This window comes from Mixophyes fleayi, chromosome 1, assembly GCF_038048845.1.
Source record: "Mixophyes fleayi isolate aMixFle1 chromosome 1, aMixFle1.hap1, whole genome shotgun sequence".
Lineage (NCBI taxonomy): Eukaryota > Metazoa > Chordata > Amphibia > Anura > Limnodynastidae > Mixophyes > Mixophyes fleayi.
The window spans coordinates 62,418,467-62,435,951 of NC_134402.1; the positions used below are offsets into that span (position 1 = coordinate 62,418,467).

General features: G+C 37.9%; 1 protein-coding gene across 1 annotated transcript in view; it reads right to left on the minus strand.

The window, feature by feature from the left end:
* The window catches only part of CNGA1 (cyclic nucleotide gated channel subunit alpha 1), a 49,089-nt gene that overhangs the window by 5,395 nt on the left and 26,209 nt on the right, over positions 1 to 17,485 (minus strand). The window contains exons 2-8 of the mRNA XM_075195322.1: positions 12,776 to 12,893; positions 10,896 to 11,012; positions 9,725 to 9,787; positions 6,010 to 6,045; positions 5,556 to 5,741; positions 3,006 to 3,113; positions 2,236 to 2,342 (exon numbers count right to left, since the gene is read on the minus strand). Of these exons, the coding sequence (XP_075051423.1) occupies positions 2,236 to 2,342; positions 3,006 to 3,113; positions 5,556 to 5,741; positions 6,010 to 6,045; positions 9,725 to 9,787; positions 10,896 to 11,012; positions 12,776 to 12,882 (724 nt within the window). The 5' untranslated portion in view covers positions 12,883 to 12,893. The remainder of the gene's footprint in view (positions 1 to 2,235; positions 2,343 to 3,005; positions 3,114 to 5,555; positions 5,742 to 6,009; positions 6,046 to 9,724; positions 9,788 to 10,895; positions 11,013 to 12,775; positions 12,894 to 17,485) is intronic.

Here is a 17,485-nt window from a genome sequence, read left to right on the forward strand (position 1 = left end):
TTCAGCTTATTTCTGTTCTGATCTCTTCTATTTTTTTAAAAAAAAGTTCTTGAGCACGTTAATAATATACGAAATAGTAAAAAAGATCAGGAAAAACTTAAGACACTCACCTCAGTTGCCAAACATTTTTTATTATAGCATGATGGCAATCCTAAAGGATTACAAGCATTTGCAATGGTCAGAGTTCATTTAGGTATTAGAGGTGGCGATCTACAAAAAGAGCTACTCCGAAAGGAAACCAAAATGATATTTCAAATGGGGTGTATGGCCCCTTACGGGCTCAATGACTACAACAGTTATGCATCTTTTTTATGACATGTTTCTAACTTAATTTTTACTCATCTAAGATCAATATATACCAATCTATAATAGGTTTACCATTCCTCCCAGAGTCTAATATTCATTAATTTGAGCTATAGGTAGTTAACTCTATTCTCAGTAGCTATTTTTATGTTTTTCTAATGATATCCTATTTTGGGGTATTCTTTGTTGTTTATGATATAATACCTCTCATAATCGCAGCGTAGATATCTGATTATGTCATTCCTAAAAAGCATCGCCTGACTGATTAACATTACATTAATTAAGTCAGACGTTTTGCATCATAAATGACTATTGTCTGCTTCATGGTTTGATTTGTTCTAACTCACTATATAACAAGGATTTTATACTTACCATCAAAATGTATGAAATATTATTAGATTCACATAGATATATACTATTAATAACTTTAATAATTAGTCCCTACTGTCAGTATACTTACCAAATATTAATTACCTGGCTTCCAATATTACTGAGCACAACTAATGAGTATAGACTTTATACTGATGACTTGCTACATATATTTTACAAATTGCATTACATTAACATCAGAAGTGATAATCTATCCGCTTATTAACTAAACTCATCGGGGTATATTATTAAAACAAGCAGGAATATATACCACGGTAAACTTCTAGATGAATACTGCCATTATATTATATTGATCATAAGGAGTAGTTCACGGATGCACAATTGAAAAGATCATCTCTGACATCGATAACTCCCTACAGTTTATTTGCACCAATAGAGTGACTTGTTCTGAACTAACATTAACTGTGATAGGCAAATTTGACTGTCAGTCAAAATCACGGGGGGATCTAAGCAGTAATATACACACCCAGTTTGATAAACCCTCGTGATTGGCTTTGCCCGCTTTAACCACACCTACCTGCATGACTATTTAAGAGCTGTCAAATCTTTGAATCATTGCGTCTTGAAAAAGCCACGGAGCGAAACGCGCGTCTGCGTTTTGTCTCACCAATCCTTTACTCTATTATCTCCGCCAGGAATCGCTCCCCAGTCTTTATTTAGGTAGGGAACTTTCACATAACCCCGTGATTCCTGGTCATAGTATCTGTTATCTCTGATGCTTCCGCTAAGCTTACCAGAGCCTGATGCGGCTTCAAAGTAACCAGTGGGATTTTTATACAGCTCTCAGAGGGAGCCTCTCCGTGACACAATTTGGCTTATTAGCCCGTGGGAGTTTTCAATTTATTAATCCCGCTTTGTTATTTCATATATTATTGTGAGGAGCTAAAGGAGCCTCTCCTTGATACAATTTGGCTTACTAGCCCGCGGGAGTTTTCAATTAATTTATCCCGCTATGTTACTCTATATATCATTGTGAGAGGCACTGTAGATTTGAGTTACCTGACGATGTCTTATGTTCTATATATTAAGATCGCTATGTAAACTCGGGAGTATAATATCCTAATATTATTATTAACACACAGTGCCTTTTCAATTTCAGGCAACAGAGTTTTCTGACATCTTGTATGTAACAGATATAATTATCAGCGCTATATCAGCTTACTATTGTATTTGTATTAGGATACTGGTGAGACCTTGCAAAAAACTTCCCCCCCCCATTTTTTGTAATTTTAAATCACAGTTCACTATATTTTTATTATTTCGCTCATCTACTTTCCATTTTATTCATATTTAATAAAAGTTAAATTTTAATCAAGCACCTACGGAGTGCCTCAAACTACACTGTCTTTCCTTTCTCTCTTCCCTCTTTATACTGATCTCTGTTATGTATTCCCAGCTGCTTACAGAGAATGTGTTTATTGGCTCTGTAGTTTTCAGGGACCAGTGATTGCTATTTTAAGGTCCATTTGTGCTCCATTCACTACAGGTCATCACCTTCTGGGGGTGACTATATGGATGTAGTCTAGCGATGCATATGCTTACCCGTTCTTGTTCTTACAAACATATCTGCAATATAGATGGCATCTGAGAGGTAGTCTAGCACGTACCATACTTCCAAATAGTCTTGTTGGAGTTCGTCGAAGCAGGCCCTGCAACATGGACACAATCTGCTCAGTGCAATGGTTCCTCAACATTGTTAAAACACACCGAAAAATGACCAGGTCTGTTTTTTTACAGTGAGCAAGTATAAAAATATAACACAGACACAAGTGCCAAGAAAGGCTACAACAAACAGATACAAAAGCTAACTAATTTACTAGTAACCGTTCATTAAACGGGTTAGGTCTATTAAATAGATTGCTGACCATTGTAGTAGTATAGAAGAGAGAGCACAGAAAAACTGCACTTTCTACAAAATACCTGACTGCTAAGTCGAGCTTCATAGTAATTTTTGCTATCTCCTTTTAGCATCACATCTCCCTATCTGGTGAGTGCTTGCAAGGAACTGAATGAAGGAAGCGAATGAAAGAGAGCAGCTAAGTCAGGGTATTTGCATAGAGCACAAGTTATTTTCTCTCCCATGCAGAAATCACATAGAATTGCTCAGGTTTGTTGTAGAGAACAATTTTATTTTAAAGTATCAGGATCTCTTCATAGCTTAGAAGTAATGTAGGATCAGTTGTGCAATTTTTACCTTCAGTTTCAATGTGATTATGTGTATTTCTAGTAACTTATTCAGTGTATTAGGTAAGGCAGGTTAACTTTTAAATGGGTGATAGATGGAGAGAAAAGATTGAACTGTAGAAGGTCACCTTGCTATAAGCATGGTCCAGTTGTACATTACTGGCATTGTAATACAAAATAGCCAGTTGTAATACATGTTCCCTGATGGATCAATAACAAAAATGTCTTTCTTCTTCCTGGAGATAAGAAACAGAAAATGCAGAAAGTCATAATATATCAAACATGATTAGTATTATTATTAAAAAGCAGTTACTTCATCTATAATTATGTATCATGTAAGCAATACATACACAGGGCATTATAACAATTACCTGATTTTAAAATGTACTCATTAGACAATGAGGGGGGAGTTCAATTGGCCATGTCACTGCCAAAAGTAACGCGGCCTGCGCACTTTTACTGTTGCTATGGTAATAGTGTGCCTTATTACCGTTAGTATGGTAATGTTTAAAACTGATTTCTGGTGTTAAGTTGATTCATGAATTCAGTGAAGAGTTTTTTCTCACCTTCACATACGATAAATATGTTGTCTATAAATCTTAACCACAGCGTAATATGATCAGTATATTTTTTGTTTCCAATAGTAAAATCGGTTTCCCTTTCCCACCATCCTAAATATAAGTTTGCATATGTGGGGGCACAAGTTGTGCCCATCGCTGTGTCTCTAATTTGTAAATAAAATTTATTATCAAATGTGAAATAATTTTTTGTTAGAACAAATTCCAACAGTTTTATTATATAGTTGTTATGATTACTCTTTATTCTGTTATTTATAAACTGTTGAACGGCTTTTAGGCCTAAATCATGCCCTATACTGGTATACAGTGCTTCGATGTCACATGTGCAAAGCCAAGTATTATTACTAACAATGATGTTTTGTATCTTACCAAGAACATCTGTGGTATATTTTACATATGAAGGTAAAGTTAGAACAAATTCTTTCAGATGTTTATCAACATACATGCTTGCTTTCTCTGTTAGATTACCTATCCCCGAGAAAATCGGTCTCCCGGGCGGTTTTTTCTCGTTCTTATGAACTTTAGGAAGCACATAAAATGTAGAGGTTATAGGATTTTCTGTCCATAAAAAATCAAAGTCATTTTTATTGATTATGCCTTCATCAAAGGCATCTTTTATTTGATTTGGCAGAGAATTGATCACTGATTTAATACTATAACCTGCATATTAACTATACTAGTGCAGCCTCCTAACCATATATTCTATAGTTTTGAGTATATAGGTACTAGTATCCAATGCACCCAGTTATTTTTATTTTTGATTTGTTTTATTAGTATGATATCATTTTATATTTTGCTTTTTAAACTACGTACAATAAAAGTTATGTTTTAAGTGGATGGCTAATGTGATTATAATTATCAATTGAGGATTCTTAGTGCACCTAGCCTTAAAAAACTCCTGTTCTTTTCCTTACTAAAAATGTTATACCTGAGTTGTAGGTTGCACCTCAGTTACAAACTATAAAATTATTTACAAATTATAAAAGGGAATAAATCATCATTTTATCCCTACTGATACGATTATATGTACCGGGTCATAATCCTATGGTTGGTGCGGTAATACAACCTTTCTTTATACTAATATGTAGCAGCCATAGGGCCCTGGATAGAGTGAAGGGTTACAAAGGAAGGATCCATACTCCTTAACCCAGTCCATATTTTGGCCAGAGGAACACAATATACAAGTACTGCTGAAGTCAGTACTCTCCTTCCCTGGAGAAATAAGGAACTGATGTCCTGTGAGAGACGCTTATTCAGTATGTCAAGGGCTACAAGAACTGGGTAGTGAGTGCAGAAAAAATATACTTTTGTCATTCGCTTATCATTGTGTGAAACCTGTACTTTAAGATGAATAAGTGTAGAAGCTAGCTGTACCAATGTTACTGGATGGCAATTGCTCAAAAATGTAATTATAGAAAAACATTGGTTAAGAAAGCTAACTCTCTGTTCTGGATATACAGTTTGGGGGTAGGTCAGAATAGGGGCAGAATATAATAGAGGAATGTGTATATGCTTCCGCCAGATTCCACATAATGGAAAGGGTAGCTGTTTAACAGGGTTTAATAAAACAGAATATAATAGCTTTAGAACTAGCTACAAATCATCAGCCTATCGGACTAGACAAAAGCCCGAAGCTGACAGTCGGTAAAAGGATGTGGGTGAGGAGCTCACTCCATCTACCCTGGAGATCTAGGGCATGGTGTTACAAGGTGCATTTATTATTATCCCAGGGGTTTCTACCTGTTACGGCATCTAGCGAGGAGATCAGGTGTTTTGAATTACTGATGTTGCTTTACAGAAACTTGCAGCAATTTTTGTTTCTATGTACAGTATATATAAAAATTTATTACATATTATATAACCTTTTCACTTACTCACATTTTTAGAGCAAGTACCTGCTATGTCTTTTCTCATGCTAATCTGATTTTAGGTAGAACCTGTATGAAACTTCAATGTTTTTCAACCTATTATTGATGTGTATATATGTAGTTAGTGCCACTTTCTGCAAGATTAAATTTGATTTTTTTTTCTATTCTGTCCACAAATCCTTCATTTTCCGCCATAATGTACATTATAGTACTGCCAAGGTTTTATACTTACTCTTCTTTTTTGTCTTTGTCTTTATCTTTATCTTTGTCTTTGTCCTTATCAGCTTTTTCTTTCTCCTTTTCTTTCTCTTTTCCATTGTCTTTCTTATTTTCCTTTTCTGTTTTGTCTTTTGCACCTTTTTCTTTGTCTTTCTTCTTTTCTTTGTCTTTTTTCTTTTCCTTTTTATGATCTGATTTACTATAAAAGAATAAAATAGAAAATATGAAGAGCCATTTAGGCAAAACAAAGACCAGGAACAGCTCTCCAGCTGCCAGCTATCAGCTAAGTATGAGTTACAATATGGACGTTCAGTCTTTATTTCAATGTTCTTAAATTACCTATAGATAAAAAGGAAACAGGCAAACCTATAAACCATGTTCTCTTGGGGGCATATAAACATAGATTTGAGACGCCATGATCATAATTATCATCATCATGTGTATGTTCTAAATATTTCCATACATACCCCTTTTTTTCTTTTTTCTTTTTCTTTTTTTCTTCCCTGAAAAAAAAACATTGAATAAAGTAAATGTTCTATAACATATAATATATATATAATGCATATGAAGTAGAGAATACCTGAAATGTTTCATCTAGGTCTGCAGCAATGTACATTTTAGGATTCAGACAAATATTGAATCCTGTTTCAAAATCTTTGGCTGAATCATGAATAAAGGGGCAGACTTACTACTGGGAGGGTTGCTTAATCTGCTGCTTTTCTGCAATTTTTTTCCGGATGTATCAAACTGCTAGAAAGCAGCCTGAAAACCACAATTTAACAATAGATCACGTAGCAACTCGCCATTCCGATTTTGAACATGATAAATATACAAACCATCACATTTACTAAACGTGGTCAGGTTTCACAAACTGCTGGTAAACTGCCAAAACAACAGCCAAAACAAAAGAGGCAAACTGCATTCTGTTTGAGCTATCTTGCCATTCAGAACATAAGAGGAGGCACAGGTGACTGATAAATGATTGTGGCAAACATTATTTATTGATTATGGGGACAAAATTAATCTATACCTTACAGGGTAAAGCTTATTTTTCATTATATTAAGGAGGCAATATTATTGTATTATGGGGGAAATATGAATAAATAATTACATTAAGTAGCAATACTATTTGATTGCTAACGGGGCAATAATTATTTATGATAACGGCAACACTTATTACATGGCACTACAAGTGCAGCACGCACTTTTACCCATGTATATGCTGGCGTTTGTAGTGCCCCATCATGAAATAATAACTTGAAGGATTTTTTGGGATAACATTTATTATACCTAGATATGAACAATGTAAATGATATGTTAAGGATTTTAGAAAAATGGCTAAAGCTGCATGACCACCTATACCCTAAACATCGCTTTCTGACCCTGGGACCCTGGGGACTGCTCGATGCAATCTCATTTTGCTGGACACTGTGGTTCGTGTCACAGCCCAGCATGAAAAGTTGGGCTGGTTATCTTCATTTTTATTTGTATGTCTCAATGTGTTTGTAATGTTTGTGAAATGCTGCATTATAACCAGTTAGAAAATAGGGAAAAATAGCATGTAATACAAATTTATATTGTCCCCCAAAGTGATCAAGAGAAAAAAGAAATTGAAATCAGATGATTAATATAGGGAAAATGTGAATAATAATTGTTGTACTTTAAATAATTAGTGTAACAGGACAGAGATGTAGAATTCATTAACTAGGGACACTGATTTAATGATGATTGAATACAAGGAGTATGGAAGATAAGGTCTACTTGCTTGTGTAAGGTGTTTTAAAAATAATGCTAGTTTCTAGTGCTATTTTTTTTGTAATTTTTCTTTATTTAAGTTTTAACAATATAATTAACAGTGGAATACAAAAGCATTTTCAAATAAAAGTAGCTAAAATGCTTATGATTTTTCGCCATGAATTTCGGAGATAAAAAATAAGAGTAGCAGTGAGAAGATAAAGAAGAGAGTGTGTGACCATCAGGACGACGCTAGTGGGTACAAGAGAGAAAAAGTGAGCGAGTGGGTGAGGGTCGGAAGGGGGGGGGGAGGTGGAGCTATCTTATGATGGGAGTGATTAGGGGGGAGTATACCCGCTGGAGAATTAGGAGCTGAGCTTATCAATGGTCGTAGTTTCCCTGCATCCTGTAACCAGAGCCGGAGTAACCTAATGGTCTTTGTGGGCTATAGCCCAGGGGTCACAGGCAGCTAGGGGACCCTAACAAATATTTTTATGTAATACTGCCGGCGATCGGGTGGGAGGCAGCCTCCCATTCATTCTAGGCAGGTGCAGCTAACAGCAAATCTGATGCTGTTAGCTGCCCTGCTGTCCATCCGGCTGCAGAGGACATCGCGCTGCTAGAGAGGAGGTCTCATGAGACTATGACTCATAGTCACGCGAGATCTCCTCACCAAGCAGCACGCAGTGCACTGTGACCACACGGACAGCAGGACAAGAAGAAAGAAGAGGAGCCTGCAGGCGGCAGAGTGAGAAGACGACCAGGTAAGTGCTGTATATATATCTGGTGGGGGGGGGGGGTGGATCTCACAGTACCCTTTGCCCAGGGGCCTCCATTGCCTTAATCCAGCCCTGCCTATAACGTCAACCAGAGACACCATGTGGCATAATAATCTGCAAATTTATCGGCTGAGGAGAATATCAACTCCTCCATTGATCTGTAAAATTCCAATCTCTGGAGCCATTGCTTTGTGGACGGAGGGATAGGAGACCTCCAGTGAGTTGGTATAACTGCTTTGGCAGCTGATATGAGGTATTTCAAAATCAGGAGATCGGGGTATTAGTCTTATTTAGTAGCCAGAAAGCAGGATTGTTGGGGACCTCGTCTCCCAATATAGCAGTAGAGACCACTATCACCTGTTTCCAAAAGGGACAGAGCACTGGACAGTCCCATCAAATATGAAGAGGAGAACTAGGGGCATCTTGACATCTCCAGCAAACATCTGGAACCCCCGGGTATATTCTAGCTAATTGGACTGGGCATTTGTACCAACATGACAGGACCTTGTAATGTGTTTCCACAACTGCTACACTAGTGGAGCATGCATGTGTCTTTTCGAAGATATTTGGCCACCCTGCTTCCTGGAACCGCTCACCCAGGTCAGGAGTTATATAAATTTTCAATCAGGAGTTTATATATTGTGGAGAGGAGGTGGGGAGGTCATCCGGCACCCGGACACAACAATTAAAAAACTGTGAGACCCCCTCACTGCAGCTTTGCGGGGGAGCCCCGAAGCCAGGAAATGTTTCATTTGGAGAAATCTCCAGATTTCGGGTTCAGTAGTTCCCATTTAGCTTGGACTATACCAAAGGGGGACACACCAGAGGAGCCGATCAGCTGGCCGACACGTGTGATCCCAGCCTGAACCCAGGTTTTGAATGGGCCAACCCATAGACCCTCTAGCGTTATTTTTAATTATGTTTTACTCAAATTATCTCTTATCTCATACTTTCCCATCTAGAAAATGATTTTCTTTGAAACCATACTGTACATAATATTATCTTGGGACTGTTTACATATATGTATTGCCATATAGGGTGTCCTACTATATAATATGTCAGTAGGCATCACTACCAAATGATCTATTTTGAAATGAATAAAAGCGATCAACACCATCATTATCTAATGTGTGGTATTTCTACAACAACATCTATGTCTAAGTGATAAAAACCCATCCGTATGTTAACTCCAGGAAGTGACAACTCAGTCTTGGGCACGACAGTCTCGGGAAAATTAGGACTACATTTCAACTAGCTGAATCCTAAAGATTACTCTAGACCGGAATCTTGTTAAAAAAAACACCTCAGAATTCAGCCAAATACCAAACCAAATCCTGGACACGGTGGATCCATTTCCTCATTCAAAACATTTGTAGCTTGCAAATTGCTGTACTTGATAGCTATCGACTAAGCTTCTTCATAGGTACCTCCAGCTCACAGGACGGTACCAAACAACATACTAAAGAAGGAAACGTTTTAATCAGACTGGTGAATTCTGTCTACTGAACTTCGCTATAGTTATGTTTAATTTTACACAATATTTAAAATTGTACTCAATAATATCCCCTCTTAAATCATTTCACTCAGTGTTGATCAGTCTTGTAATATAACGCCTATTGCAGGTTTAGGACGTGCAGCTTATTATGTAGTATAATCACAATATACTTACTCATCCTTGTTGTTACTGTTGTTGATATTACAGACTGCAGTTGTGCCGGGAAGATGTTGTTCCCTATGAAAAATAAAAGAAGGAAACGCTCATAGTTTAAAGCGTTTGAGAAAGTTCATACAGTTCTCTGAAATGGCCAGTAAAAAAGGGAATAGTATCATTTCACAAAGACATTTCTGGAATAGCGATGTAACCTGTTTGTAATTTTTATCCCACCCAAACCATCAACAGCTTTTACAACTGCACACACTACAGGGGGTATATTTACTAAACTGCGGGTTTGAAAAAGTGGAGATGTTGTCTACAGCAACCAATCAGATTCTAGTTGTCATTTTGTAGACTCTACTAAATAAATGACAACTAGAATCTGATTGGTTGCTATAGGCAACATCTCCAGTTTTTCAAACCCGCTGTTTAGTAAATATACCCCCAAGTATTTTGTATTCATTGTATTACAGTATGTTTACCAAGTAACAATGTAATGCAGCACTTTACTCAAAAGGAATAATTCAACAAAGTAACACACACAGACTGAAACATGGGTACACTATTTGCCAGACTATACACAAGTTACATTAATATATGTATAAACACTTGTAAATAATATTTGTCTAAACAGTGATTACTTAAGTAAGCACTTAATAAATATTGGTAATTATTAGGAACATTTATGTGTTTTAAGGAATATCATACCCTCTGCCATTCATATACCCCAGACTAGTTCTGTGTATAAAAGCACCCTGTGTACTAGCTTGTGCATTTATATAAGGAACTCCTTGTGAGTCGTAATATCCTTATAATTTATACTTCGATGTATATTATGCCATTCTTCAAACATATAAACTTAAAACCAAAGTAGTTTATCATGGCGGGCAGTGGTGGGTAAGATACCATATCACTGTTGTCTGCATACATTGTGATGGGACCATTAGGCACAATGTCTAAGTAATTGTATCAGAGTGCCATCTGGACACACACATAAGATGCCATCTGCACTGATCTGGATGTTCAGGCTGAAAAAATGGATTGTAATGCACTTTTAATAGGATTAGATATTGATTATGTTTAATGTTGGTTTTGGAGCCCACATATGGTACAGTGGTTGGTTGGTTTGGTTACCATGTCCAAACTGTGAACAGCTTGAAGCTGTGTGTACAGATATAGAACGTACCGGTGTAGCGTTGCGGTCACAGCATGTACCCGGTTCTTGCTGGCGTATATGCTGTAGCATTTTACGTGTTCTCCTGTATGTACTGCGCCAATGTTCTCTTCTTGCTTATTCAAAAATCTGATTTAGAACAAGATAAATAATATTCTGTACATACGTTTATAAAACACTCATTGTAAAATTGTGAGAGCTATTTCAAAAGTCTTTACAGTTTTCTTATAATGCTTGGGCTGTAGTAAAGCCTATTAGTCAGCACTGCCCTACTCCCTAAAGCAGCCTCCTGCCACTCAGTAACACAGACTTGCTGACTCTCCTGGAATGTCGGGAGACTCCCAATATAGCGGGTGATCTTCCTGATTCCCAAGAGAGTCTGGCAATCTCTCTGAAGTCGATCAGCACAGAGAAGCAATGTGAATCCTGCGCAATGACATGGTCATCATGTTTCTCAACGTGTTTTGTCTACCCATGTTCTATTTTTCTCCTGATGAAGTTTAGTTTTATGGGTAGACGAAACACGTTGCGACATTGGAGACACTGTGCTCATCCGAGACTCTGCATCTATCTGTGGCGAAGTCACTGGGTGTGATATACGGATCACCAGACCTAGGATTCAGTACACTGTGTGATCAGATAAGCTGTATTTATTTTTAATCTATGTGAGTGTATTACCTCTTGTGTGTGATATTACATTTTTCTGTACAAAATACTATACTATATGGATCTCTTTTTGTGAGGTACAAAACCAGTATGTGGAGATCCTGTACATACCACTGAATTATACAGATAAGCCCTTTATTGTCCTCACGGTACACAGCTACACACTGGAGTGGGAGTGGTGTGCACCTGGTTGCTTAAAAGTTAATGCACTATCTCTGGCTTTGTTTGTCTATTTCCGTTTTGGGTATATACTACGAGACCTACTCCTGATGCTCTGAGTATTCGGGGATGAGGTTTCTTGGACATGCTTGAATACATTGACAAGCTTTAGTACGCATATATTATATATAAGGATCTTTGAGATATTCCTACATACTACACTATTGTGCGCCCTATCCTCTTCTTTGCATTATCTATCTATCTATCTATCTATCTATCTATCTATCTATCCATCTATCTGGGTAAAGATGTACCCCTATGACTGAAAGTTACCCTAAAACAGATGGACATAAAAATGGCATATTTATGCCCATATGCTGAGCTGTACGTGCAGGTTGGCATCAGTAGCCTATACGCCCGGTATTTGCTAAGCACACATCACAGAGAATTACGTCTTACTTGTGCTCATGGTTTTATCTGCAACAAATGCATTGGCTATTAGACATCAATGAAACTTAAAAACCTCTCTAATAGACCTGTCTCGTGTAAATAAAAAGGTTTTGCTTAAAAACGCACACAAAGCATTACAAATGCCCAAGCAATGAAAAAAGCACCTATCACCATCAGCGGTGCAATCGCAAACAATCAACTGCTAGTGCCAGAGACTGTCATCATCATCCTCATCCGCTAATTACACCTACCTCTGACTATCCACAAATTATATGACTTTCTCACGTGCATATGTGTCATTTTCCCAGTCTGCATCCATTTGCATTTGCGCTAATATGTTTTTACTATACTCAGCGTTACAACACACCCATCTACCCTGTCCCACCTCTCCAGGCACAAGCTGGCAGAGTCACACCAATCTGCATGATTACATATAAATGTACACATCTTAGCATGCGCAGAGCAACTTCTTGCAGGATACACTATGCAAACTGGGGCAGTACTCACTCTGCATCAGCCTCTATGTGTAAAGCGGAGGAGACAGGGTAAACGTTCAGCAGAAAGCAGCCAATACTGCTATGACCTTTCTATGGTGATAACATACATATGTACTGTACCTGCTGCTTTCACCATTTTCCATTCTGTTAATCTCTTCATCCATATCTTGTATTGATACTTTAGGGACTGTGCCATAAGTATGATGAGTATTAATTAGTTTGGCCATTGTACGTATTTCTAAAACAAAAGAGAAAAAAATATAATGAACATGTTTCCTTTATTCTCTTTGTCTTGAGCCATCCTTGATATCTGTAAAAGATGTTACAGGGTGGTATAGTGCCCTCTCTCCAGGTGCTTCTGTCAGCTCTGTCATCCTTATACTACCTGTGCTTAATTACCTTGTAGAAAATACAGACACATACAGTATTTGTATTCCATAGATTGTAAGCTTGCGAGCAGGGCCTTCTCACCTCTTTGTCTGTTTTACCCAGTTTGTTTATTAGTTTATTACGTTTGTCCCCAATTGTAAAGCGCTACGGAATATGTTGGCGCTATATAAATAAATGATGATGATGATGATGATGATGTATTCATACATGACTTCATGTATCTGTTCATAGGCAGCCGGGTGACTCTGGGGATATGAGTTTGATCCTAACTATCTATATGGAGTTTGTATGTTCTCCCTTCTCTTCTGTGATAGAGAAATTAGACTGTAAGCTCCTCTAGGACAAGGGCTGGTGGATGATTAAAGTGCTGCGTCATATGCTGCCACCTCAAACAGCTCAGTAAGGAGCTGAGGATATGGGGCCTGATTCAGTAAGGATCTTAACTTAAGAAACTTCTTATTTCAGTCTCCTGGACAAAACCATGTTACAATGCAAGGGGTGCAAATTAGTATTCTGTTTTGCACATAAGTTAAATACTGATTGTTTTTCCATGTAGCACACAAATACTTGATTGTTTATTTGTGCACTGAAATGTAAAGTTGATATTTGTGTGCTGCATGAAAAAACAGTCAGTATTTAACTTATGTGCAAAACAGAATACTAATTTTCACCCCTTGCATTGTAACATGGTTTTGTCCAGGAGACTGAAATAAGAAGTTTCTTGAGTTAAGATCCTTAATGAATCAGGCCCATAGTGAGGATCTCAGTGAAGGTCCCAGTATGAGGTCTGACACAGAACTGGATAGAGAGGGGCCAAGAAGTGAGATAGTGTACTGACTGGGGAGTAGATGTAGTGGGGGCTATGTGTTTATTGCTTTCTGTTACTCGCTTTACAGTTGCTGACAATTAAGGCTAATTTATTGTTCAGCCTCTGAATTATCTAGTGGAGATCAGTGTTTTGCACATAAACACTTGAAGCTGAGCAAAAGGCTGCTACTTGTGAGTCTAATCCTATCACAATAAATAAAGGTTAATAAATAGATACAATAAGCTCTAAGGAAGCAAAATATTATTGCGAGACACAAAATGTAAGAAATCGATCATATGCAAGGCATTGTGGACTTTAATCATATATACAAATACAATTTAATAACATTCCAGGATAAAAGAAGTCACCAGTACAATCCAGTAGCTGTGCTTCAGACACAGGATGGAGATATATAGATATATAGGGAGGGAGCAAATGGGAAATTCTCCCCATTAGCTCCTTAATGCAGATATTGGAACATCCACCTGTTAAATTCAAAATTTAAAATATTATATATCACATTGAAAATATATTTGAAGGACAGTTGTCAAATATTTAAACACATAACTGAAAGTTAATATTTACACACATTACAGTATTAGGATTACATTTATATACTTTAGGGGTAATTTATGATAAAGGCACACAATAAAGGGTTCTTTATAAACATTTAGTTCCTGCGTCATTAAGGAACACAAAGTGAACACAGTTTGTGTTTTTTTTAGTCGGACGGAGGTTGCACACACGTACGTCCGTATTCAAAGGTACAAGCGGATCTCAAAAAATGTTTCCATATGAATACATGTGTTTGTACGCTATACCTATACGGCACCTGATGTATGCAGACAGACACAACACACTGCAAGATACACACAATACAAATGTACAATATCAAGTCCCAACAGAAAGAGCAGAAAAAAATATTAAATACATTAATACCTGTTAATAATATAATCATTAATAAAAATACATTGAAAAAAATGTTGTTGTTGTTTTTTTTTTACATGAAATACATTTATCAGGATGTTATTAATGCCTACTGTACATTAAATGGATTTTTACAGTTGCTCTTAATTGCAAATACACGTTCTGGCATGCATAAGCGACCGACATCACTATCAAACGGCACTTCACGAGACCTATAGCTGGTGTAATGGATACAGCTAAAAATGAAGACTTCCTAAAATTTACAAAATCACCACTAGAGGGCTTTTTTTAGGTAGCAAAATGGTAAGTGAAACATGAGGTCTCATGAGACATGCATGATACTGATGATGATACTCTTTTTAGAGAAAGCACCGCTTGCAAACCCAGCGACAGTTTTCAGTCAGAAAATAGAATACTCAAAACGTGAAATCAGTCATAAGAACATGTAGATGTGGGAAGTCTAATTTTTGGAGTCAAACTTGATTTTTGACTTTTTCCCCCAGATTGTGACAAATTCTAAGTGGTTTTATTGGGGATTTTTGGTTTGTATTTTTTGCATGATCAGTAATGGTGGTGTAACGTTCTAATAAACAGGTACAATACAAGTGTCAGGCGCCGCTCGGCGGCCGCCCGCCCGTCTGCATAGCACGTCTGGTTGCCTAGCAACCAGACGTGTCACTTCCCCTTCCGCCCGGCCGGCCAGCTACAGACTTGAAAGCGTTCCCGTTGCTAGGCAACGGGACGCTGCATGAAGATAGCGCTACGGCGCTAAAGGATGACTAGCGCTACGGTGCTTGAGTATGACAGCACTACTAGTGCTGAGGGCATTGGCTAGCAGCACTATTTAAGCCTCTCTGACCCCACCTCCTGTGCCAGAGTTTCAGGTCCTTTCCTGTCCTCCAGCGTTCCAGTGTTCCTGTGATTATCTGTTTCCTGACCTTTTCCGTCCTCCAGTTTATTGCCGTTTGCCTGTGACCATTGTGACCCGGATTGCCTTAACTACCCTTTTGGATCTCCCTTTTGTACCTCGCTGTCAGAACGTTATCGACCCGGCTTGACTCACTACCCCTTCGGATTCTCCTTGTGTACCTGCATTGCCCGCACCGTTGCCGACCCGGCCTGTCTGACATTCCTCTCGTACTTCGCTATCTGACTCGTGGAAGGATCGCGACCTGCGTGTTTCCTGCAGCTAAGCCCATACCTCCTTGCGGGGGTCCCTGGTGAACACCAGGGGCACGTTAGACTCCGAACCTTCCTCCGAGTAGTGCCAACGATAGCAGGTACGCTATACTAGTCATGACAACAAGTGTAGGTAAGTATGTATGTTTCACTAGACATCTAAAGGACCAGAAGCTAACACAACCTCTATGTAGACCAGGGATAAGCAGAACATGTTTTTGCACATTTTGATGCATAATGGCTATTTATTTGCTGATGTTAACAGACTTAAATAAAATAATGGTAAATCGTGGTGATAAGTTATATATCTTGGTGATACAAAATGACACTTTTCATAAATAGAACCCTAAGGGGGGAATTGAATTCCCCCTGAAGTACCGCCGCGCTAAAACTATTACCGTTATTACGTCAGGGAGCTGCAAGCAAAAAGCCGGCGTTAGAACTACCGTAATAACGGTAATAATGCTCAGGCCGCGTTACTTTTAACAGTAACGCGGCCAATATGAATATGCCCCTTAGTCGCTTATTCAGCAGCAATGAATGCTGGAACATATTTGTTTGCTGCTGTTGTCTGCTTGCGATTATATTTTACAAAGCCAGACAGAGCAAAGTATTTTGTCAGTATTATACAACGTATCATAACATTTTGCTTAAGATAAAGATGTGAGGAACACCGTTGAAAGAGTTAATTATTACAGTTGTCAGTCAGATGAGGCCAAAACTGCAAAACTGATTTAAATCGGTTTAAAATATCAATATACTACTTTCAGATGCAGCACTTGATACTTCATTCACAGCTTTGCAAAGTAGACATTTTTCATATTTTTGATGTCTGTTCTAACAGCCACTAGTGAAATAATCAGTATAACATATTGCTTACAGGGCCACTTTATTAGGAACACCTGTACACCTGCTCATGCAAATATCTAATCAGCCAATCATGTGACATAAACTAAATACATAAAAGCATGCAGACATAGTAAAGATGACCCATCAACTAGAGCTTCATGTATCAAGATTCTACCTTCTCCAACTCATTGACCTCAGCTTTGTCCCACTAAACTAATCCTCTCAGGACTAAGTGGTGTGGCTCTGGTAGGTAACCCAGCCAAGTGGTACTCTCCTGGGAGTAACCAGGACCATGGCATAAGAGTCCACTTTGCAGCATATTAAAAAAGCTCTCAATATCCAGCATAAATGCCCCAATATCCAGCACAGTCGTCGCAAGGTGCAGCATAATACCCTGCACTAAATTGCTATTACTATGGTTGCAGCTCCTATAGAAGTAATAGTCCAATCCCCAGGGTAATTATTAGCAATGCCACCTCAACAAAACGTGGGGCCTAGGACAAATGTAACATATAGGGCTTAAATCCCTAAAAAATACCCCCACAAAAATAAAGGTATCCTAAAACATGATAGTTTGTTAAAAACAGAAAAAATTGGGATGCTAAATATGTCATTTTTAATTGCCTGCTTAAGCAACACAAATGTCAGTTTTTACAGCATTGCAGAAATATAATCAG